This window comes from Notechis scutatus, chromosome 1 (assembly GCF_049901735.1).
Source record: "Notechis scutatus isolate UNSWTSFEM ecotype Mainland chromosome 1, rNotScu1.2, whole genome shotgun sequence".
Taxonomy (NCBI): Eukaryota; Metazoa; Chordata; class Lepidosauria; order Squamata; family Elapidae; genus Notechis; species Notechis scutatus.
This window is the reverse complement of record NC_142009.1, coordinates 29,490,413-29,514,585: the sequence shown is the minus strand read 5'-3', so window position 1 is coordinate 29,514,585 and position 24,173 is coordinate 29,490,413. Positions and strand designations below refer to the sequence as shown.

General features: G+C 39.3%; 1 protein-coding gene across 8 annotated transcripts in view; it reads right to left on the bottom strand.

Moving 5' to 3' along the window:
- The window catches only part of NCOA1 (nuclear receptor coactivator 1), a 304,667-nt gene that overhangs the window by 29,709 nt on the left and 250,785 nt on the right, over positions 1-24,173 (bottom strand). For all 8 annotated transcript variants that reach the window (XM_087960167.1, XM_026671522.2, XM_087960171.1 and 5 more), the window contains 7 exons: positions 23,306-23,483; positions 17,525-17,704; positions 14,773-14,868; positions 13,570-13,710; positions 10,537-10,684; positions 5,723-7,064; positions 401-572 (listed from right to left, as the gene is read on the bottom strand). In XM_087960167.1, the coding sequence (XP_087816293.1) occupies positions 401-572; positions 5,723-7,064; positions 10,537-10,684; positions 13,570-13,710; positions 14,773-14,868; positions 17,525-17,704; positions 23,306-23,483 (2,257 nt within the window). The remainder of the gene's footprint in view (positions 1-400; positions 573-5,722; positions 7,065-10,536; positions 10,685-13,569; positions 13,711-14,772; positions 14,869-17,524; positions 17,705-23,305; positions 23,484-24,173) is intronic.

Here is a 24,173-nt window from a genome sequence, read left to right as displayed (position 1 = left end):
ATCTTTCTAATCAAACTATCCACATTATATATGTGACCAAATAAATGTTTGCTTCTCCATTATTATAAATACAACTTTAAATGAACTACTGCTGTTTCAGCATCTTAATATGAGTTTTAGTCAGTACCTGATACTTCCCAAACACACCATACCTCAAGAATCAACCTTATTGTCTTGAAAATGCAACTCCGAAATCCCATGGAAAAACAAATGGTTCAGTTTAAACATTATCAAAACAAATTTGATTTTAATAAAGGAATAGAAATGATTATTGGATTTAGAAGGAAGCTTGACTTTTAATCAACACCCAAACATCTTAAGCACATGCAATGCTGGATTACAGTTTATCAACCACAGGAAACACTATTAAGAATTATTTAAAAGTCTTGGAGGTACATACAGCTCATCCCAGTAGGAGTTCTTGCAGCAGTACTGGGCTGAAGGGAGGGGCTCAGGATCTCTGACTTGATAGTAATGCCACCACTTTCAGTTGTCTCTGACCCACACAAGCCTGGTGGCAGCTGGGCTGACTTTTCCAGTGGAGGCAGCATCTGCTCAAGATCAGATGCAAACTGAAGAGAGAAAGCAAGATGATAAGTCAGCTACTGGGCCTTTGAGAGACAATCACAATTAGAAGTGGTTTTTTTTTAAAAAAAAAAATGCTAGTCCTTTTGCTTGGGTTTGGTGCTGCAATGGTTTTTTGTTTCACATTGCTATACCTCACTGCTAGCAGACACTTAACCAAAGTGGAATCTTATTTGCAACTACATCACTGAAGAACTGAGAGAACCCAGGCAAAAAAGTGATAAATATGATAGAAAGATGTATTTCATTATTAGCACAGGAAAAGAGAAAATGCTATTGTTTAAACTAAGCACCATCTACATTAGGGTCAGCCTTGCCTGTTCCCATCTTCCTCTGCTATATTAAGATGGGAAAGTATCAAAGCAGAGAAATATACACACAAATACACACATCCACATCTTTTAATTTTTTAAAAAAATCCTCTGGGGTATTTTGTGGTGGTGGGCCAAGGGACTGTGCTTAAAATAGCTCAAAATGTTGTTTTATTGGGTGGCTCTTGATTCGCAATCTGGACCTTGATCTGGGGGGGAGGCATTCAGAAATACCTCAAGGATGAAATTACTGGCAATATGAAATAAAGGTACTTTATGGACTTTGAAAAAGTTGATCGGAAGATGCCTGAAAAGCTGACAGCTTCACCTATCTCACAGAAACTTAAGAATTAGGAGCCAGTTGAATAAATATAGCTATGTGCCACTCTGCTCAGAAATGCATGCATATATATTTTGAAATGTATTTATTGATTAAACAAATGCATATGCCCACCAAATTCACACATGGTGACTCTGGGAGGATTACAACATTAAACAACCCAAAATATTAAACACATACAATCTGTCCCCATCCCAGGTAGCAGCAACAAATGCAATCATAACAACCATTTGATTGGCTCCATGTCAGTCTGGGGTCCTCAAGCCTGCAGATAGAACCATTTCTTCAGAGGTAACAAAGTGGAGGGGTGGGTTTCAAATTAAAATTGGTGCATATTTCTTTAGCAGGATCGGGGCCAAGTCAATTTGAGCCAGTCAGAGGTGGTATTCAGCAGGTACTGGCCTATTCTGGACAACCGGTTGCGGAAAATTTGAGTAGTTCGGAGAACTGGCAAATACCACCTCTAACTGGATATTTTACAGTATCCTTGCCCTGCCACTCCCACCAAGCCACGCCCACAGAACCAGTAGTAAAAAAAATTTGAATCCCACCACTGGAGCCATTAGAGAAGCCTTCATCTGTCTCTAAACTCCATTCCCACCGAAACCCAACACTATATGCTGATGTTGCTAGACTTTCAAAAATCACATAAAGATGTAGTTACTTGTCCAGGAATATTGAGTGCTACACTATTCTGCTTAGTTTTGCTGTGATAGTGTTTAACTGTTTCATAATACCTCAACTTATTTTGACATGTATGCCTTATAAATAAAATGTGTGCTTAGTGATAGTTCTGATAAACAAATTCACAAAGAATGTAATTAAACCCTAATAATTTTAGTTTTTAAAGAAAAAAGCTATTCAGGAGAGGCAGTTTGGATATGAGAATTGATGTGATTCTCAGATCTAAAGACAGGGTTTTGTAGGCATGACCCTTTACAATAAGAAGACCTCATATTGATACCCTGAAAATTCCAGGTAGAATTCCTGGAGTTGACGGCTGCCTGCAGGCTTGGGAATAACATGGGTTATTTATTATTTTATTTATACTTTATTTTATTCCATTTTATTCTTCCACACTTTGGCACTTTCCTAGTTGTACCCTTCTACCCAAGACCTTTTCATTATCTCCAGCCTAGAGAGAAATTTAAACTACTTTGATCATTAGCTTAGAGCCTGCTGGTCCCTTAAAACTCAGATAAAACTTTTGTGATTAAAGAAATAATGTCCTATAAGTTTATTCAATATTGATATCCATGGACCCATATCAGCTACAAATACACATTAGTTATTCTATTGGTCATTAGCAGCTGTAAATTAAGAATTTCAGGTTCAAATTATTTAATTATTAGCACCCAATCTGAAAATGAAAAACAGTCTGAGTATTATACTTGGCAAAGTGTTACAGTCAGTGTTGGATGTATATTTTGTGTATATTCATAGATATTGTACTCTCAAATTGCAAATGGAGACGTGGGTACTCTATTTTTCTTATCTTCATTTTTAAGTGCTTTGGTTTTATTGTATTGCAAACAGTTGCTGGGGTGCATCCACAGTTTCGTTGTACTTGTACAATGACAATAAAGTTCTTCTAATTCTAATCCTAAAATGTAATATGCTTAATTAAGTCAGCTTATAATAGTTACATAACTTTATTACATTTGTAAAATGAAAGACAAAAACTACCATTTAGAAGAAGAGAGAAGAAAAAAGAAGGAAATAAGAATAAAGTCAAAAGTGCAGAAATAAATAAATGTAAAGAAATGACTTCCAATTTTCTTTTAAAGCAGTTATAAGCAAACTTCTTACTCTGGCTTTATAGTATTGCTTACATTTGACCATAATTTTCTAATTATCAAAATTATATATCATAAGTTCTTTTTTTTTCTGTTTCATGCAAAAAAGTCAATGTGGGATTTCCAATCAGCATTAAACTTAAACAATGTCTAATCTCTAATTAAAGCTGTCAGTTTGACCATCTCGGCAATATCCATCATTTTCACCATCCACTCTTCCATTATGGATAAAAAAAAATCAGCTTACAAATTAAAACTAAAGCAAGTGATTTACTTGATTTTCAGATGGGGCTTATCTGAGAGAAATGAGGAATACTATCCTATTCTATTACAGGAACTGCAATCTTCAATAACTATTCATATTTATGAAATATTATAAAAATCTGGACACCATGTCCTCATGTGAAACAGAGCCAAATGAAGCAATTTTACATGCTCCAAGCAGCTGAGAACCATGTGCCAAAAATCTCTGAACCTTGAGTAACTCTCAGTTACCAGGGAGCTTGAGTGTTGCCCCAAAATATACTGGCAATGTAAAAATCTGTAGTTACTCATCCTGTCCATCTAAGATTGCAGTGGAAGCTTTCTTTTGGGGTCTGCACACGACTAAAAAGGGACCTTGAAATAGGGGAGCGTTGTCTCATTCACTTAAATTCAAGATACTCCCCTTTCCATTCTTTGCAAAGATTCGTATCTTTCTAAACATAAAAATTCAATCTTTCTCTATAAATGTATTCAGGAACAATAGGGAAACTACATAAAGAATATCCTGTTTGCTTATTCAACTCATTACAGAAACTACATCTAAAATACATGATTACCGTTCACAAGTTTCATCTAGAAGTCATTTCTGTCTGTAGTGTATTGAGTTATCTCCATTGAACCACAACATGTATTGTTTTAATTTTGATCTTGAAACTGAGAGTTTATTTGACATAAGCCATCCTCGTCAATCAAAGGTGTGACAGTCATTTTAGCCAGGCCCAAGGCAGCATCAAGATTACTGATTATTGGCAAATTATAATTTGTGTGCAGTCCACAATTCTGGTCTTTTCATCTGAAACACAACACGAGCTAAAGACCCAAAGGTGGGCATGGGGAGAAGAACTCCCAACTGCTCACAGTCCCCAACCCTGGCATTTTGAAACACACCTGTCTCTGATACAGCAGGTAAATAATAAGTCAATAAGTCAAGCTATTATGACTTGTAGCCATTTAGAAAAACATTTTTCTATTAATTTATTTCCCCTTTACAATCTTACACACTGATGGCCAAGGTTCTGTCTTGTTACCAATATGCTGATTATGTTCTACACTTCACAAACTCGAACCTTCACATTTTGAGCTGCAATAATTCTTGGGACCTCTAACGCATACTAACTGAAGTGTAAGAAAAGGATATGCGCTTGTGCTGATATGGATGCCCCCAGTCCATCCCTCATCTTGTCTTGTATGGATAGGCAGAGTACATGAACTTCACTCAACTGAACAAAATCCTGGGATTGTACCAGTAAATATGATTGAAACAGGTGTTGTGTGCAGCCAACCCATAAACCAAAAAGAAGAACATTTGATACTGACTGGCAAGCATGCTCAGAGATAGAAATCATATTATAGGAGTTAAATTAAGCTATTAAAAAAATACCCAGAACAGATTTTGATGGGAGAGACTGATTACTGCACTTTTCTTTCAGGAACAGAAAGGTTGACCACACAGTTTTCTCTGGTATTCCTCAATTTCTTTCTTTCCACCTGCATAAGCTAAGAGGCTTTCCCATACAAACTTTCAGCTTCCTACTGAAGAATATATTGTTCCTACTCAACAACTACTTCATTTCAATAGCAGGTAAATCTTTTAAGAATAAGGAAGATTAGTCAGTCCTTCTGTATTCTCATCTTGTGCAGTTTCCACAAATTATCCAGGCCTACTAGCACCTAAAATGACTGATTAAGAAACAAATAAACTAAAATACTGTATTATGATGGGAGAAGCCTTAAGGAAAGGAATAAAAATATGGAGATTTATTTAAGAGAAAGAATTGGTTAGGAGCCTTGGTGGTGCAGTGATTAGAATGCAGTATTGCAAGCTAATTCTGCTGACTGTCAAGGGTTCAATCCTGACCGGCTAAAGTTTGACTCAGCCTTCCATTCTTCCAAGGTTGGTAAGATGAGGACCCAGATTGTTGGGGGCAATATGTTGAGTCTGTAAACTGCTTACCGAGGGCTGTAAAGCACTGTAAAGCAATATATAAGTCTAAGAGCTATTGCTATTACTATTGTTTATTATAGCCATTTAAACTCTAGTTTTGAAAACAGATGCTTCCTAAACTATGTTGGAGCTAGGAAAGTAAGAACATGGTTTCATTTTCCAGACTAAATCTGGAGAGAACTTATGTTCACAATATGGGTGCTACAGACTCTATATTTTTGTGTGTTCTGCCAGAGTTCTGAAGTACATATACAGTACTATATTCTTCCTCATTTTATAGATATTGTTTAGGTCTGACATAATCTGTGATTCCTTGCCAAACTGGCTACTACGGAATATATCAAGTTTTTCTTTAGAGTTCAGTAAATTCCTGTATTTTAGCCAAGGAGAATCATAAATTAGCAGCAGAAGAAGAAAATAAATATCATTAAAAATGGAAAATGCATTGTTAACATAAACGTAGTTTGAACTAAAAACTCACCTGTCCCTGTGGCTGTAGCTTCACCTCCTCTTGAGGGGAGGGCTTGGGTGGTGGAGCCACAGGTGCATTACAAGGATCCAATTGCTCTGTGTTTTCTTTCACCTTCACATCCTCCAGGCTCAAGGAAGGGTTAGATGCTAGTTCTTTATCATCCTGGTCAAGCAGATAGCGAAGGAGCTGATGGTCCTTTGAGTCCTTCTTCTTCATAGCATCTGCCTCCAGCCTGATGTCAGGGGTTCCTGGAGCCTGGCTCTGTGGTGTAACAGCAGTAGCTGTACCACCAGGCATTCCATCTTTCTTATCATGCTCCATGGACAGGGTGGCAATATCAGAAGGACTGCCCTCCTGGAGGAGCCGATGTAAGATCTTATGTCTCTCTGTGAGGGAACTGTGGGAGGAAGGGCATGCACTGCCCACAGGGCTCCCAGAAGCCGGGGTCCCTGATGCACCCGTACAAGACAAGGGCTCTTTGCAACTGGTATCTGCATCCACGTGCCGTAACTGCTCTTGGGCTGTGGAAGCCAAGAGCTGGACTAGTTTGTGGCTGGTAGCCTGCAAACACTTGCTGTCACCCTCTGAGAGTCTGTCACTGCCATGCAGCAAGCTAGAATCCAAGGGCTTGCTGTCATTGGAGCTGTTGTCAGAGTGGGTCATGCTGCAAAGAATGGATGCCATCTCCTTGCTGTCTTTTGGCTCTGTTTTCACGGATGGCATGCTCATTCTGCTGGGGGAGTTCTGATTGCTCAACTGACGCAGGACAGGAGGGGGTGTGGAGTAGCCCACTGGAGGGCTAGGCCCATCAGTCAATCCCTGCATGGAGTTTAATGGGGTGCCTGGATATGGCCTGTTGCTGACAGCACTGCTGCCACTGCAACTGCCCACCATGCCCACCGGGGAGTGTGTATGGGGCATAGTAGGAGAGAATGGGTTGCTTGGCATTCTGGGCCGATGCACAAGTCCAGGGGTTACTCGATGTCTTGGAGACATAAACTGTGGTGGGGTAACCCCAGGACTGTTCATTGGAGAGCTACTAATGTTTATAGCATGGGTACTGTTCGGAGGACCAACTTGTCCCTGGCTTAAGGCAACATTAGCTCCCATCTGGCTTCCAGGTGAACATCCGTAACTGGTTTGGGTGGTAGCAGCATTGCTATTGCCGTGCAGGCTGGATCCTGATGGGTGGTTTGCGTTGACTGTTAACATGCTACCATTGGAGGGAGGGAGAGGCGTTGGCAGGGATACACCCTGTCCTGGAGAAATGCTGGGGTTCAGTGAGGGACTGACACGGGGATGAGGCATTGTAGAATTAGTGTTCTCTTGAGGCGACAGGGCACTGTGTTCTCTGGATCAACAGAAGAAGAAAAAATGCAGTTGGTGGGAAAAGGAAATACAACCCCGCACGCATGTTTCAAAGGAGGGAGTGCAAAAATGTTGTATACCTGATAAAGATTTTATTTATATACATATATACATACATATATGCTCCCCCTCTCCCCCCCTCTCTCTCCCTCCCTCTCTCCCCCCCCCCTCTCTCTCTAGTACAGCTTTGCTGGCTTCTTTTGAGAGATGAAATAAAAAATGGCTACTATTATATATGTGTTTTCTTTTATGCATGGGTCTGGCTATCATGAGAAATATTCCAAAAGGACTCCAATTCAGGAATCAAAAGCCCAGACATAAACCTCCAACTCATTCATTGTCCTGTTCCTCAAAAAGTGAAGGAAAGCCTTCAAACATTCAGGTCTGGACTTCTATTCAGGATGGTATCAAAGCCAGAACTGTTCTTGGTATGTTTCATAGACATCCAAGTCCTCTCACTCTGCCAAAACTGTTCATGTCAGTTTTGACTGACAGCCATAAAATAATGGCCATTCTTTGAGTTGCAACCTTCCACCCACAAACTGTAGCTCCCTCTCCATTAAATAATATGCATCTGGGTCCTGCACTCTTTCAAATAGCTCTGGGAGTAGTTATTTTTCAAGGATGTAAACTAGCTAGGTCAAATAATTGCATAAAAAGAAATTAGTATATCAAATTAGCAGCATGTGAAGGCAATTAAAAATGTGTCAATGTGCAAATTCATCTCAACAAAATAAATGAAAATATGTAGCAAGTTGAAAAAGATTGAACTAATAAATGAACTGGGCAGAAAAATGGCCTGGCAGATCTTAATCCTAGATCCGGAAGGTTTGTGTTATTTTTGTAATTGTTTGTACTTCTACAAGGTTTCTTCTACAAGGTAATAACTTTTCCATATCAGAACTTGAAAGTAAAGCACTAAGAATGAACAGCAGCAAATATTTCATGATTTGGACCTCCTTATGCAATCATTTAGGTATGGGGGAAGGCTGGTGTAGGAACTCCCTTAAGGCAGGCAATGAACCTGAAAAAAACCTCCATGGCTGACTAGCAAGCAACAAGCAAGCATAAATCACTTGAAATTTCACAAATTCAATTGGCTGTTCCTATCAGTGATTATCAGGAAGCCCAGTGCCTGATCTTTCCCTTGTGATTTTTCTGAGAAAACTGAAAGCAGAAAGTGCAGTAAGATATTCTTCAAGCCAGCTTTCTCAGACATTTAACCAGAAGTACAGTCTAGCCAGTCTGTTCCAGATCACACAAACCAGATGTTAATTCTCCCCCCAAAAAAATCCATCCAGTGAGATAGGATGCCCACAAAGATTTACTGTCCTGCTAACACTTGGCCAAGTCAAGTGTTAAAGAAATGGTGGTTCTCAGCACAACCTGTTGGCCTGCAGTCTCTAATGCTGTTGTGGTTGCTGCCTTGGCAGCAAACACTGCGTTCGTCTTTGCGTTCTTTCTCCTGCAATTCTCCTCCAGCAGCTGCAATTTTGAGACCTGTCACAATCTCTTCTGGAATGGGACAACTTACCACAGCCAACTTCCCATGGCCAACTCTCTGCAGCCAACTCATCATGGCCAACTCACTGCATGACAACTTGCCATAGGACAATTCAACAATTCAATTATTTAAAATAATTAAAAAATATATTTTAATTTTTGTCATTCACATTTCATTTTTCCCTCCCTTTTTGCATCATTTAAGGATTCTATTCCACAATTTCTTCGATATTAGTGTAACTTTTGTCTCACAGCGAGTTGACCATGGTGAGTTGTCTTAGACCAGCATCTTCTGCAGCAGGGAGAAGCATTGGTCCCACTCTTCCTCTCACAACACTCCATCTCCAGCTGCCACTATCATTGCCACAGGTCATATCCTCAGATCACAGCTCTCTCTTGCCACAGAAAGCTCAGAAATCTCTGCTGCTAGTATCACCGCCTCCATTCAGGTCACCGAGTTTCTTTTTTTCAACGTAGGGGTGATGAGATAGGAAGAGGACCAGCTATTGACGAATTTACACAAATACTCCTATGTTCAGTATACTTATAGTTTATCTTCTACATCAGGGTGGGCAAACTTTTTTGGCTCGGGGGGCCTCATTGACTTTTAAAATTTGACAGACGGGCCGCCACCTGGTGTCGAAATGCCTGTCATTACAAGTCAAAATCAAATGAATGCAATCATTCACATCAAACCTTAATTCTGTACAATCTTGTGGCAGTATACTTATAGTTTATCTTCTACATAAAGGGATGCAAAGTCACTCTCAAAACTTATAAAAAAGCTTGTTCATACACTGCAACTTCTCAGACAGAGGAGAATTGAAAAGGGTTCACAGATGTGGCTTCCATAGGTGCGACCACCTATTTTTTTAGGCTCAGTGTGTTCTAGACAAAGGTTGTTCTTTGTAATCAAATTTTATAGATACATAATCATCTTTCTCATGCTTTTCCACATCTTCCTTTGTCTGGCTTGGTTTTGCATTCACATAGATGTTATAGAGGAAAGGACAGAACAGACACACAATATCTTTTCACTGTTGATGTTTGCAAGCCTTCCATGCAAAAACACTCATATCAATAAAAACTAAAAACATACATGTATATATACCCAAGACTGCTGATCAAAAATGAAGCTATGTAGAATAAACATGCTGGAAGTTCTGCTGGCAGCTCTTCTTCATTTTGGACAACTTTGCAGTTTGTTTCTGTCTGCCTTACATGCTGCTAGTTTGAAGGTGTTACAAAAGAAGCAACAGCTTGTTTGAACAGGCTATTTCATGAGGTATTCCTCAATGCATTCTCTTGCTATGTAGCCAAAGTATCTCCCCCTTCCCCCACCTCCAATGGGAAAGAGAAGTAAACAAAGAAAGTATTACTTAAGCCTGTGAGAAGGAAAAGGAAGAGAGAGAATCTGTTTCTTTCCATTACTCTTGGAAGACATGGCTCTGTTGAGATTAGATAATCCTGATTCAGATATCTTTGCCCTGTCCAGTGAAGGTGCTAGTTCATGGATCCTCTCAAGGGCCAGGCTCTAACCAGCTTGAAAAGGCAGAACCCCCCGCCCCCCCCCCCCCCCCCCGCCCCCCCCCGCCCCAAAAAAGCTTGGCTTTTTTCCTTTATTTGTACTTCTAACATCCTTGTAACATTCAGAGAAGGCAGCTCAGTGTACAGATTACATAGCACAAGAAACCTTTGCTTCCACTACCTTATCCACCCTGTGGTAAATACATTATTTCTTATTAAGGGATACATGAGAGAACTATGACATGCAAAGAGACATATAAATTAGCATAATCAGTGTGATGCTTTTAAAAACGCATTCTGTATATACACTTATACAGGAAGAGACCGAATCCTTCCCAACGAAGCTTGCTGTCTATGAGAGATGGGGTGGACAGAAAAATAGAGGCAATGGCACCCAGTGAACCCTGGGAATTTTCAGGACTTACCTTTCAATTATATGGATGCCCATGATGAAGGGGTGCATTTCGGGACTTTGAGGGCAGCAAAGTTTGCACTTGGTATGAGCACTTAGCACAGTCCCATCACTAAGTGTGAATCGGTAAGATGGGCTGAAGGCCGTGCCCCGTGTCATCACTGAGCAGAAACAGAAAGGGAAAGGGGAGGAAACAAAAGGTATCTTAAGGATTAGGATGATTTGCCTCCTTGTGTTGCTAGTAATATTTGTGAAGTAGCAGGGGTAGGCAATCCACAAGCAATGTACCTACCACATGCCCTTCTGATGCAACCCCTGGAACACAGAAAAACTATGTCTCAAAAATTCAACAGCAAATTCCCATTTGCAATATCATTTAGGTTTTCAAAAAAAGAATCATGGTTTTAGCTTTCAATAAAGTCACTATACTTATTTTTTCTAGCCAAGCATCTTAAACATTGCATGTACCTTTTAGATTGCAGGGGGCAAGTAATGGTGTGCTGGCCTACAGGGTTCTCTTTTAGAGATCCTATCTTGCATAGAATAGTGTGAGCATGCTGGAATAAAGATGGTCTTTAGTCACATTTTGGGATACTAAGCCAAAATGTGCCCAGACTGACCAGTACTGTCCTTGCTATTAGCAGGGACTGCTGCATGAGATACAGAGAAATTTAAGATATGCCAATGCTAATAAAAAGGATCATAAGATGTCTATAAGAGGAGTAAATGTTTGGAGAGATAAATGAAAATGATTATGTATAAGAGCATGCTTCCTACTGTGTATAATACAGAAGTAAGAGATGTATCAGAAAAAACATAAATGTTGAATTCAGTAGGAATATGATACTTGAAAGTATGTAAGAGTATGTGTGGTAAAACACGAAATAGGATCAAAGGTGAATGAGTGCTCAATGAACGTGATCAGAATACAAAAGAGAATAAATTAAGATTGTTTGGTCTTATAAAGAAAAGTAATGAGGAATTAGTAGTAAATACACGAATGTAATAAATACATGAAGAATGAATGAATTGAGGGGAAGGAGAAAACTACAAAAGCCATGGTTTGAAAGAGTTTAGGAGATACTTTAAAAAAGGTATAAAGAACAAGGGCATTTTTAAAGCAATATTTGAATGAAGGATGGCGTGCCAAGGTAGAAAACAGAGATGGTATTCAGCAGGTTCTGACCAGTTCTGGAGAACCGGTAGTGGAAATTTTGAGTAGTTCAGAGAACCGGCAAATAACACCTCTGACTGGAGATTTTACAGTATCCTTCCCCTGACATGCCCTGCAAGCCACGTCCACAGAACAGGTAGTAAAAAAATTTGAATCCCACCACTGGTAGAAAGGTTACAGATTACATAGCACAAGACCCACCACCTTTTCCACCCTGTGGTATCTACAAGATTTCTTATTAAGGGATAAGAAGAACAGTAACTAGTTTGGGTATAAACAAGATACAGTTATATTTGTTTTCCTGTCCTTATCTCATACTTATTTGGTATACTATTTCTCACTTCTTTTATGTGCTCTGCTTAACACTGGTTACCACAAAAGAAAACAGTAGGATGTACCTATATGCATGCAAAAAAATGCCAAGCCCTGAAAAATCTGAAAGCAACAGGCTGAAAAGTTCAACCCTGCCCATCCAATGATCTTGCTGCACCACCAGCCCTCAGAGGCCTAAAAAAAGAAGAAAAAGTGCATTTCGCTGCTATGAATTGTAGGCTTTTCTTTTTTGCTACATAAAGCTTAACTACAGTTTGCTATTTTGTGTGTCCTTATAGCTTGCTGAGCTATATCCTCTGAGCTTGCTGACTTTCACTCCCATTTTATACATGGAGGAAACTAAACTAAAGCAATAAACTTTCAAGTTGAACAGGAATTTGAACAAAATGCCATAGAATTCTTTATTGGCCAAGTGTGATTGGACACTTGTGTATACGGAGAGCTTATGACCGGAGAAAAATTCCTTGTGTGTCCAATCACATTTGGCCAATAAATTATTGTGTTGTGTTGTGTTGTGTTCTATTCTATTCTATTCACAAGAATCTCCAGAGTTAAAGAAAGGATTTAATTTTTCTCCCTCCAAAATTTCTGGGTGGATGAATCTTTAAACAATCTTCACTCATTTTATGTAGCTGTGCTCACCTCCATCCCACCAAAATTACTGTAGTACCAACCCCCTCCTCTCAAAGTTGCACAGCCCTGTTTCAGTGAGAAATCATCAACTATCTCCTCCTGAAAGTCCTATGGAAATTAACATGTCAAAAACCTCCTGGGATTTTCATAAACAATTTAATCCTTTTAACAGAGAAATAATTCTTTCAGCCCCATCTTATAAGGAGATACAATTTTACTGATCCATGCTTCAAGGGTATTGTAAAATGATAAACATCTTTATACTTTACATTAGCACTTAGGAAAATTACTAATATAAAAGCCAAGAATGCTCATCACCTACTGACATTTTATCTCAAATTTTCTGGGAAACTCTGCCTGCCCCTTTCTCTTCTGTCAAGCTAATGTTTGAGAATTGTTAGGCAGGCTTTCCCCAAAGGAGCTTTACTGGCTGATTGGGAGTCAGAACTTATCTTCCCTGATCTAATCCAAGATTCAAAACTAGCACTCTAATTCTACATAAAAAGATGCAAGTTTCAGAGATTTCAGAATATTTCTGTCCCCTTTGGGACCAGTGAAGCAGCCAAGCTTTGGATAATTTTGCTGTTTGCTTTAGTTGTCACTTCCTGACAAAAAAGCCTTTAGGTTAGCACACCACCCCTACGCTTGGGTCCAGTGGTCTTGTAGAACAGATTGCTATACGAATGTAAAGATAGCTAGTAGTTCAGTAGCTAGTAGTTCAGAGAAAGGTAGCTAGTAGTTCAGAGGAATTCTACTTTCCTCTGAACTACCAACAATCTTTCCTGTCACTACTCAGCCATTTCCTTTGGCAGCATTATGCACCATCTTCATTTTTTAACAACTGTATTTTAACTCTGAAAAGTCCTCATCCAACAAACATGAAGGTGTGTTCAAAAGCCTTCTTACCTTCCTGAAATAGCTGCTTGGCATAAGATGGCTCCCTGCCCTGAGGCTGGAAGAAAGCATAGATGCATTTTCTCACTAAATCCTCCCAGCCAGTCCGGCCTGCTGCTCTCAGGGAACTGGTGTCAATGGAGATGATTTTACCTGTGTAGAATGGAATGAAAACAAAGACATTAGATTTAGGAATCTAAAGCACAGCAGTACAAGGATATATTCAATATATATTACACCTTCTACACCTGGCCATTAGCTATAAACTGCACTTAGTTCCTCAGCCTTTTACTTACGTTTCAACTGTTAATTTTTCACGATTTAAAAATTGTTTAAGCTGCTTGAATGCTGTTTTTAGAGGTGTAAAAAGTACACAAACCTAAATAAACAAGACAGATAAACGAAACTGCCATTTATAACCTTGTTTATGACTGCCACTTATGTGAATAGGCTTTCTTCTAATAAAACCACCATGTGAACTAATCCAGATATTTCCTGCTCTCTTAAAGAGATGTCTATTGCCTTTCATTATTTCTAAATTAGTTCTGCAAAACCTTTGAAATGCTATTTGTCTCTCTTACATATATGAAATCACCAACCATAACTCCTTTAATTCCTGCAAGTGAGGAGTTCAAATGGAAAAATCTACACATGTAGAACTAAACAGGCTTATATTTAACAATTATCACTTAGAGTTGAAGCAGTAGGTAGGTCACAAAAAATGTTCTTACTTATTTATTCATCAGATTTATACACTGCCCATTTCACTATCTAAGTGACTGACACTCTTGCCTCTCCTACCTTCATAACTCACAATTGTATGCATTACAAGCTGGCAAGGCTACCTGCATTAGACACATTTTCTGCATAATTTTGAGGTGCTAACACCTAAAAATAATGGTGTAAGCTGCAGAACTGACTCCACATAGTTTAAAAGAACAAGAGAATCCCAAACTCAAAGCGGTGAAAAAGCTTGCTATTTTCATTGTTGCTCATCCCTATATAGCACTTGTCTTCCTCAATAAATGTTGAGAGGAGCTCCAGGCACTAAAAGGAATGACTAAGAGATTTCCATAGAATCTTCTCTATTTTGAAGACCAACATGGCCAAGCAAGTAGATCTTTCAGTTATACCAAAACTGCAGTCTGACAAAATACCCTATGATTTCCAAAGCCTTGTACAAGCAATTATCTACTTATTTTTTCTGAAAGATACCTGTAGTATCTTGCTTGGTCATGAAAGATTCTGATGTGGTGGGAGCTGTAGATCGAGGTAATCTTCGCGCAATGCATATTAGGCAGGACTGCAAATCTGTTGTGAATAGAACAACAACCAAAAAAAGATTGAAGGTTATTGAGTTAAATTCCTATGCCACCTCTTTTCATTTTTCATTTAATTCTTCCACACTGTCTTACTCCTCCCTTCCCATATCTTGCACCATCTTCTATACATTGTATGTGCAAAGATGCCATGTAAAACAGGACGGTCTTTATTAAAGATATTACAGGTTCTCCTTAGAATTACTTTATAATGAGGAATGCACCTTTTCTGTTTCTGTAGCTCACACAAAATGGAATACTGAGGCAGTGGTTCAATCTGGGCTTTGCAACAAAAGCAAGCCCATAACAAATAAACTGGGGAAATTGCAGCATTCGGGAAGAGGACTTTGGGGCGGTGGGTGGTGGTCGTATAGGATTAAATAAGGGATAAGAGAATAGAAGAGAATAGAATAGAAGATAAGAAAAAGAAAGACCTCACAAAAGGGAAACTGATGGGATGGGCTTTTCTCATTTCAAGGATAAGATAAGACTGCAACAACCCAACTGAATTGCTTATCTGTTTCCATTTGGTGAAGAATCAAAATAGTTCCCCTCCAACCACCGTTTAGGTATCACCATTGGAGCCATGGCTAAACTAAGCCTTATTTTTTTCATTTTGCATGAGCAGCAGCATTGTCCTTCACAGTAACAAGATCCTATTAACCAACACCCCTCTAAAGTGAAGCCCTCCAGATGTATTGGGCTGGAATTCCCACCATCCTGTACAGATATTGGCAGCCTTCACTGGGGAAGTGGGAATGATATCCCAATATATCTTGAGGATGCCAGCTTGGGGTAAGGTTAAAAATGTGCTTGCAAGAGAAAAGAGACTGGCAAACTCCCATGTGTATGCGTGTGTTCGTTCCACACTGTTTGGGAGAATTAATTTTAAGGCCATTTGGTTCTGGCAACACTGCAAAATAAAAGGCACTTGCGGAAGCCAACAATTATCAGCTCTGGGCAAAGTTATGTGCTCATAAACCCCTCTGTGATTTATTTCTTCCAGTCATGATCTCCTGTGAAAGCTACAATGGATTAATTCAGCTAATGCACTGGAACGAAATGGCCGTTACGGAGGAATAAGCCTGAAGTGTTCTGCTGGAAAGTCTTGTTGGCATGATGCTTCTGAGGAACAGTACAGATCAAGATCAAGATCCCAATTTGGAATCCATGTCTGCTAAATTATGCATTTTGAGTCCAGGCAGATACCCACCCAGTGCAATGGTAGGGGATTTCAGTAACCACAATATTGTGTTATACATATGTATTCCTGGAAACAACTACAGACCGCTCAGAGATAATCAGAGGAGACAAGCTTGCTACTGGAAAATAATCAGAACACTCCAGCTTCACTGATTAGATAAATAAGGGTATCCTTAACCTACCTCCCTTTCATCTGTTTTAATTTTCAACTGAGATATCATTTTACTCAATTCATTTTGGGGACAGTGACTTCATCGTCAGAGTGCTGTTGTTAAAATTTCAGAATACTAGTTTATTACTGCATTAACATTACAGACTTGGGAATATCAAAAATCCGTACAATGTCAGAACCCACCGAAGAGGCAGGACATCTAAATACGCCATAAGTACTATATATCTACCTATTCATTCTGACTTTGGCCGATTTCTTCGTAATAAGATACTTAACATAATCCAATAGCATGATTACAGTGCTGCAGTACTACAGAAACCAAAAAGAATCATGCCTGAACAATGTCAAAGTTTTCATAGTCTTAGACCAAACCTCTAAATAGCTTTAATGATGGAAATTAGTTTCTTTTGTACTAAGCTCTGAAGGACTATGTTTTAGCATCTTTAGCAAGGTGGTTCAAAGAGTCCTGAATTTTTATTCTTATGCAATTGATTACATCCTCTGCCAGGACTGGACATATGGAGATACCACTTCTAATCTTCCCCATCCCAAAGAGTGATGCAAATGCAACAAGCTGGTGTGAATGTAAGTAGCAAAAAGGAACAGGGCTGCGATGGGCCTTTTGGAACCTTTTCTTTCCCATGAGGACTAAATTTGCTCATCAGTTCAGTGTGAAATTTGGAGGATGTGTAGCAGAGGTGGGTATTCAGCAGATTCTGACCAGTTCTGGAGAACTGGTAGTGGAAATTTTGAGTAGTTCGGAGAGCCGGCAAATACCACCTCTGACTGGCCCCGCCTCCGTCTATTCTCTGCCTCCTGAATCCCAGCTGATCGGCTGGGTCTTCATTTGTTGCCCAGCACAGGAGAACGGAGCTGGAAAGCAGGTTAGTGGGGTGAGGAGGGAATGGAGATTTTACAGTATCCTTCCCCTGCCATGTCCACCAAGCCATGCCCACCAAGCCACACCACGCCCACTAAGCCACACCCACAGAACCGGTAGTAAAAAAAATTGAATCCCACCACTGGTATGTAGTATAGTTAAAATCTGTGGGTTTTACATGTTGAGTTACAGATATCACATCTCCTCCTCTTAAGTCAGCAGGAAACATTGCAGATAGTATGGGCTTTTACAGAGTTGCAATCCCCTTGCAATAAAAGTGTTGTGGAAGGACGGAAGGAAATAATCTGTGGCTCCCCCCCCCCCGCCTTTCTGATGCACTATGAACTACTAGGCCTTTTTCCCACCTCCAGATTTAGCGGTCTTTGTTTTTACCTTCACCTTCTTCTTTGATCAGTTTTGGCTGAGACACCGTGAAGCACTGCATAACCTCGTAACGCTGGCGGGCCTCTTGGTTCTCTGCACCTGGCTCATCTGGGGGACGGATCAGCATCCTGCAGTTGAAGGTGTGGCTGTTGCGTCGGGTGGATTCTTGGGGCCAAGGGACTCCATTAACTGCAGAGGCACATGGGATAGAATAAAGACATATAGAATATAATTCTTTATTGGCCAAGTGTGATTGGACACACAAGGAATTTGTCTTGGTGAAAATGCTCTCAGTGTACATAAAAGAAAAGATACATTCATCAAGAATCATAAGGTACAACACTTAATGATAGTCATAGGGTACAATAAGCAATCAAATCATACTAGGAAACATTCAATATAAATCGTAAGGATACAAGCAACAAAATTACAGTCATACAGTCACAAGTGGGAGGGGATGGGCGATAACAAGTGATGAGAAGATTAACAGTAATAGTAGTGTAGACTTTGTAAATAGTTGGACAGTATTGAGGGAATTATTTGTTTAGCAGAGTGATGGCGTTCAGGAAAAAACTGTCCTTGTGCCTAGTTGTTCTGGTGTGCAGTGCTCTATAGAGTCGTTTTGAGGGAAGGAGTTGAAAGAGTTTATGTCCGGGATGTGAAGGGTCTGTAAATATTTTCACAGCCCTCTTTTTGACTGTGCAGTATACAGGTACTCAATTGAAGGCAGGTTGGTAGTAATTGTTTTTTCTGCAGTCCTAATTACTCTCTGAAGTCTGTGTCTGTCTTGTTGGGTTGCAGAACCAAACCAGACAGTTATAGAGGTGCAGATGACAGACTCAATAATTCCTCTGTAGAACTGTATCAGCAGCTCCTTGGGCAGTTTGAACACTTCTTGAAGGGTTTTGAAAAAATGAATGTGCAGAAACCAGAATTTGGAAACCGAGATTATAACTTTGCCCAAACATCAATAAGAAATTATTATGAGCCAAAGCCACAATCTTTCTATTGTTTATTTATGACATAAACCCTATACCATTATTTATACCACTATTACCTATTCTAGATACTCTGACATGCACTCAATTGGCAAAGATCAGGAAATAAGTGTGCAAAAGCCTCTGACCACAGCAAACACTCTTTGGTCTCTATGCAAATATTTATTGTGTTTTTCTCCTTCCTATGACTACTAGTGCAGCATCTTTATTACTCCAGAAGAAATGCAGTAGATGCCAAGAAGACCCACACACTACTTTCCCCCTTTCCTTCTCAAAGAAGACAAGATCGTCCCCATATTCTCTTTACTCCTTCCACCATCTTGAAGAACATTTATGGCAGAAATCAGGAACCATCCACCTCATGATTTATTTCTCCTTCTTTCTGTGATCCTTGTTATCCTCCAAAGAGGAAGAATCCAGGGGAATTTTTTTTTATAGGAGATGAAAAGTGCAGTGGTAACTCTACATCTTCTTTCTTGATTCAAAAAAACCCCCATGACTGACTAACAAACATTAATGCATAGCTGGGAATGGGTCTTTCAGAAGTACAGTTCAAAAATAAATGTGCTAAGCCAAAACAAGCTTAACAGATCTATTTTGCATAAATAATCTCTCTCCAAAAATTGAAACTAAAAAAAATCAGTTTCACCAGGAAGATCACAGATTGACACTCTTGGGCAGGTGGGGGTTTGTGGAGAAATATGTCTCCAGCCACAAATATTATTCTTGGTCAAGGTACACATCACTAAATCTTTTTAGTGATTGAAAACATATACATGCAAAGGATATATTAGACTCACAGAATGATAGTACTTCTGAAATGTTCTGCTATGGTTACCTCTCATATTTGCATTCAGCAGTTTCCTTGGCAACCATATTCATATTTTTTTTAAAAAAATCCATGTTCAGTGTGAATAAGGAACACCTTGCATAATTTTCTCAGAAAGTACTAGAAAAACAAAACTTTTTAATTTGTCTATAGAAAACTGGGTGAACTGTATGAGAGTGAGAATATGTGTTTAATGCAACAGTAACATTTCACAAAACACTGAACTCTATCCATGCATAAGTGTACACTGTAGTAAGCTAAAATCAATTAAGACCTGATTAAGTGAAATATTGATTTAAACCTACCTTATATTAAATTAGCTTGTCTATTTTATATTGACTGAAGCAAATTTGATACCAGCCACACTGAAATCAATATTAAAAAGGTCTATGCTAGCACTAGTTTAACAAAACTGATTTTGAAAATTGCAGCATATGTGAAAATTGCAGCATTGTTTACTTAAAATCTAAATCTAAACTCCAGCAGTTGGACATTTAACTAGCCAGTGTGGTGTAGCATTGAAACATTGATAGACCCAGATTCAAGTCCCACCTCAGCAATAGAATTTGCCTGGGTGACTGATTCTCTCACTTCTTATCTACCTCACTGGGTTTTTGTTGTGAAATAAAAGAAAGTGAAACCTCAAGTAAACCACCTTGGATTCCTGGATAAGGATAGGAAATAAAGCTAATAATGTTTAAAGTTAATAGATGAAGGTAAATAATCTTTAAATCCTGCAGAGCTATGCACTGTAATGGAAAAATGGTACAATAAGATCCATCTTGGGCATCCTCTTCCCCAATAAAATGTACTTGGTACATATGATTGTGCATATGCAGGTATGACATATAATGTCCATCTCTGACTAAGATCTTATCCAACTGCATGGACATGCAAGGATCTGAGATTGCAGTCTTCCTCTCACTGTGAAATTCAACCAAAAAAGAAAGGTAGCTATAGAAAAAAAAAGAGAGAGAGAGCAGAACACTAAAATACATTTACAATTTCAAAAGGATTCTTCTTCAAGGACTATTTTGTCTTCCAAAAGACTCAAAGAAGAGTATCATACAAATTTTCACTCTTGGACAACCCTGCTGAGTTTTGGACAACACTTTTCTAGACAGGGAACCCTTATAGATTTTGAATTTATTGAATTTGGCATTTGTTTCAACTATCATTAAGGTTGCACAGGGAGGTCTATTAAATTTGTGTCAGTGACCATACACATATACATGTATATGCTTCATAGATGCACAAATGCAAGTATATATGCATGATCAAGTAGGACTATAGCAAGTGAAGGGTTCCAGATTATAAGACAAGAAATCTGTATTGCTACTTTACTACCTATATATTCTACCTACCGTATTTGCCGGCGTATAAGACGACTTTTTGCCCTGAAAAACATGCCTCCAAGTGGGGGGTCGTCTTATACGCCGGGAGGACTCCGACTCCCACTTCGAGCTTGAGTTGCAGCGGGAGGGAGGCTGGGGAGGGGTGTGTGTGTGTGTGTGTGTGTGTGTGTGTGGCGGGTGTCACTCGCCACGCGCTGCGCAACCTTTCCCCTCTTCCTTCCTTAGCGGTGTGGGGAGGAGAGGATTCAAGATCCTCACGTGCGGCGTACTTTTCTTTTTCTTTTTTTTCTTTTTGCACGCAGGTTTTGCATGCGGGCGGCTGTAGAGTTAAGGATGGGGGAGCCCCGGGTGGGTCATCAGGTTTTACGGTGCTTCCAACATGTGCGAACGGTGGGAGAGCAGAGAAGAGAGCGGCGAGCGCCCGCTGTGTGAAATCCTGCCGTCAAAGCAACACTGGGGAGAGCAGGGTATAAATTTACCAGGTTAATGTAGCAATGGTGATTAATGCCCAGAACATTGTTTGCGGGTATTGGGGGGTGTGTGTGTGTGGTGGTGGTGAGGAGAGGTTGTCCTTTGAATGCGGAAAAGTAGGTGTGACCTTGTGTAGGAAAATAAAGAGATCCTTTTTAGCGTGTTTGGCTTCTTTGCCTCCCCTCGTTCGTTTTGACGTGGAGATAATGGCCTTCGGGCGGGAGGGAAGAAAACGGTAGCTGGATCATTTCAAATTTCACTTACTCTCCTGCCTCACTTCAATATGTCTGAGCGACTCCAGATACTGGAAGACTTTTTGAATGAAAGTGTTACCTCCATTATTATTTTTAAAGAGGGCCACTTGGGAAAAAAAAAGATTCTAAGGAATTCCTTGTTTCTTGATTAAAGAGAAGGCATTGAATATACTGTTCCTTGGCAGCCTTTTCAGTGTCCGGGTTTTTGGTGTGTGTGTGTGTGTGTGTGTGTGTGTGTGTGTGTGAGAGAGAGAGAGAGAGAGAGAGAGAGAGAGAGATCAGCTGTATTGAGAAGAGAACGTTTCCTGTGTTCTCATTTTATTTACAACATATTTACGCTTAATGGTAAGCAATGAAAAATATTTTTAAAACTCATTTCTAAACTCCATAGCTATTTGCATATTCTTGGTTCAAAATTGGATTAGCTCATTTCAAAATTGTCCAAAGCAGAAAAGTGCGTCAAAAAAAAAAAAAAAGTGCAAAAGTGGAAGGTGTGTGGAAGAGGGGTAGTCTTATACGGCGAGTATATAACAAACTCTATATTTTGAGTGGAAATGTTGGGGGTCGTCTTATACGCCCAGTCGTCTTATACGCCGGCAAATACGGTATATTTTGAACCTTCAAAGATGACCTGCAGAGTGGATAATACATAGTTTCTATCTCTCTGGCTTTCTGTATTCATATAAAATCTTTGCTGACCTTCACTTGTTTTCCATAAAGTGCTCAGTGTGTTACTGATGGTTTCTCTTTCCCTCTATAACATGTACCTTTGCAGCTTCAGCAAACTCTTGCATTGACCCAATAAGGCAGTTGTAAGAACTATGAGAGTTTACTGAATTAGTGACTTGTCAACTAATAAAGCTTTAGCTAATAGGCCATAACTTTGATAAACAGAAGCTTGCTAAGCAAGAGGGGTTTTATCATCAAGTTGATTAAACAGCAGCAAGCAGTTGACCTTCTCTGAACAAAACATTGATTTGTAAGCAGCCAGTAACCTCTCTGACTGAATCAGGCTATGTACTTAATGTGCCACATTAATAACGAGATGACCAAAGAGCATCTTTGTGCCTCCAGTCACTGGTTTAGTCTGCTGGCTAAGCTGACACTCAGTAAGCATTTCACGTTTTTATCTCTCTACCTTTGAGACTGGCAAAAAATTGGTTTCTGGTTGAGTAGTCAACTGAAGTTCTTACTGAGAATTACATAATGATGCTTGTGAGTTAGCATATTATTCAAAAATCAGCTTAAATGCAGAATGAATGATATGCATTTGGAATGACATGTCACCGACAAAATTAAATTGGATCTTGTTTGCAAAACAGAGCTGCTTCCTAATCTCCTAACCACCTGCTAGTGCTCCTGAGTGCAGCTTGCATCTACTCAACTCAACTGCACATTCAACAGATTAAACTGAAGCCTTGAAGAAATCAAACACTTAAAAATGTATTATATGAAGTGGTTTTATGTGTCTGATGTGTAAAGAAAAGAATAACATGATCATTTTGTTCTAGGCCATCTATTATCACTTCTTTAAATTAAAAACCTCAACTTCTTGTTTTTCTTCACAAATATTACAAAAGAATATCAATTAGAACTCTAGATAATGAAGCAGATTTAGGATACCTGGAATTTTCATCAGTTACCCTTTTACATCATGATTTTTAATATATTCCTTATATTCTGGTAAAAAATGTTTTTAGGTTAACTATTGTGGTCTTACAGAGCCTTAGTTTTCCCTGCACACTTACTTCATGAACTATCTAGAAAAGTTGTCCTAGTATCCTGACATGAATTTATATTGAAATTATACGAATATGTTTCGTTGATTCAGCAGCAGCTTTGCAAAGAAAATGAGACAAGGCCAAGAAAGTCACACTGCTCACCTAGTGACTTAGGCAGCAAATTCTTGACAAATTCAGCATGATCTCCCACATGCAAGATACTGTAGACACTGGTGTTCATAAGCTCCTCTTGGTTATAGCCTAAGTAGCTGGTGACATTCTCAGACACAAACACAATCCGTCCTTCACGATTCACAACAAAGAAAAAGCCATCCAGTGCCTGCAGGGTCCAAAACAACGACAAAGGGCATTAAGAAAGGTGTTTCTATCTTTACATGACTTTAAAACAACGAAGAGCTGACAATTGGGGTTATGGATGATCAGGGCACCATCATGGGTAAAGTATCAGAAATATACAAGTAACAATGATAAATAGGCCCAGCAGTCATGCTTAATACATACAATCAACTTATAAAAAATACTGGTGTCCACTCCTATGTGGGCAAATGCATATTACTTTAGTCGAATACTGCATGAACAATGACACATCCACTTTATGTAAATCCACATCCACTTTCTACAGACCATGCTAACAAGTGTTTTCAGAAGAAGTCTAGATTTTAAGATTATACTACCATCAAATCTGCCAAACTTCATAACTGGCTCTCCCTCTACCACTTTCTTTGTCCTGCTCTCTGCTGCCCAAGGTGACTCTGCCAGAATATCTTGCCTAACTAGCGTGTTTTCTTACAATGCTGATATAAAGAAAGGAAATAATTGTTGGCATTGATGCTCCAGGATTAGCCACCGGATTGCACAGGTGACAACTCCCACGGTGGGTGATAATTTATCCCATAATTGAACTAACATTTGTCTTCCTGTTATCATTCCTTTCGGTAATGATTATGCATGTTTTAGGTTGCAAGCCAAGCCTTTTTCTTTCTTTCTTTTTGCAGAAAGCCAACTTGAG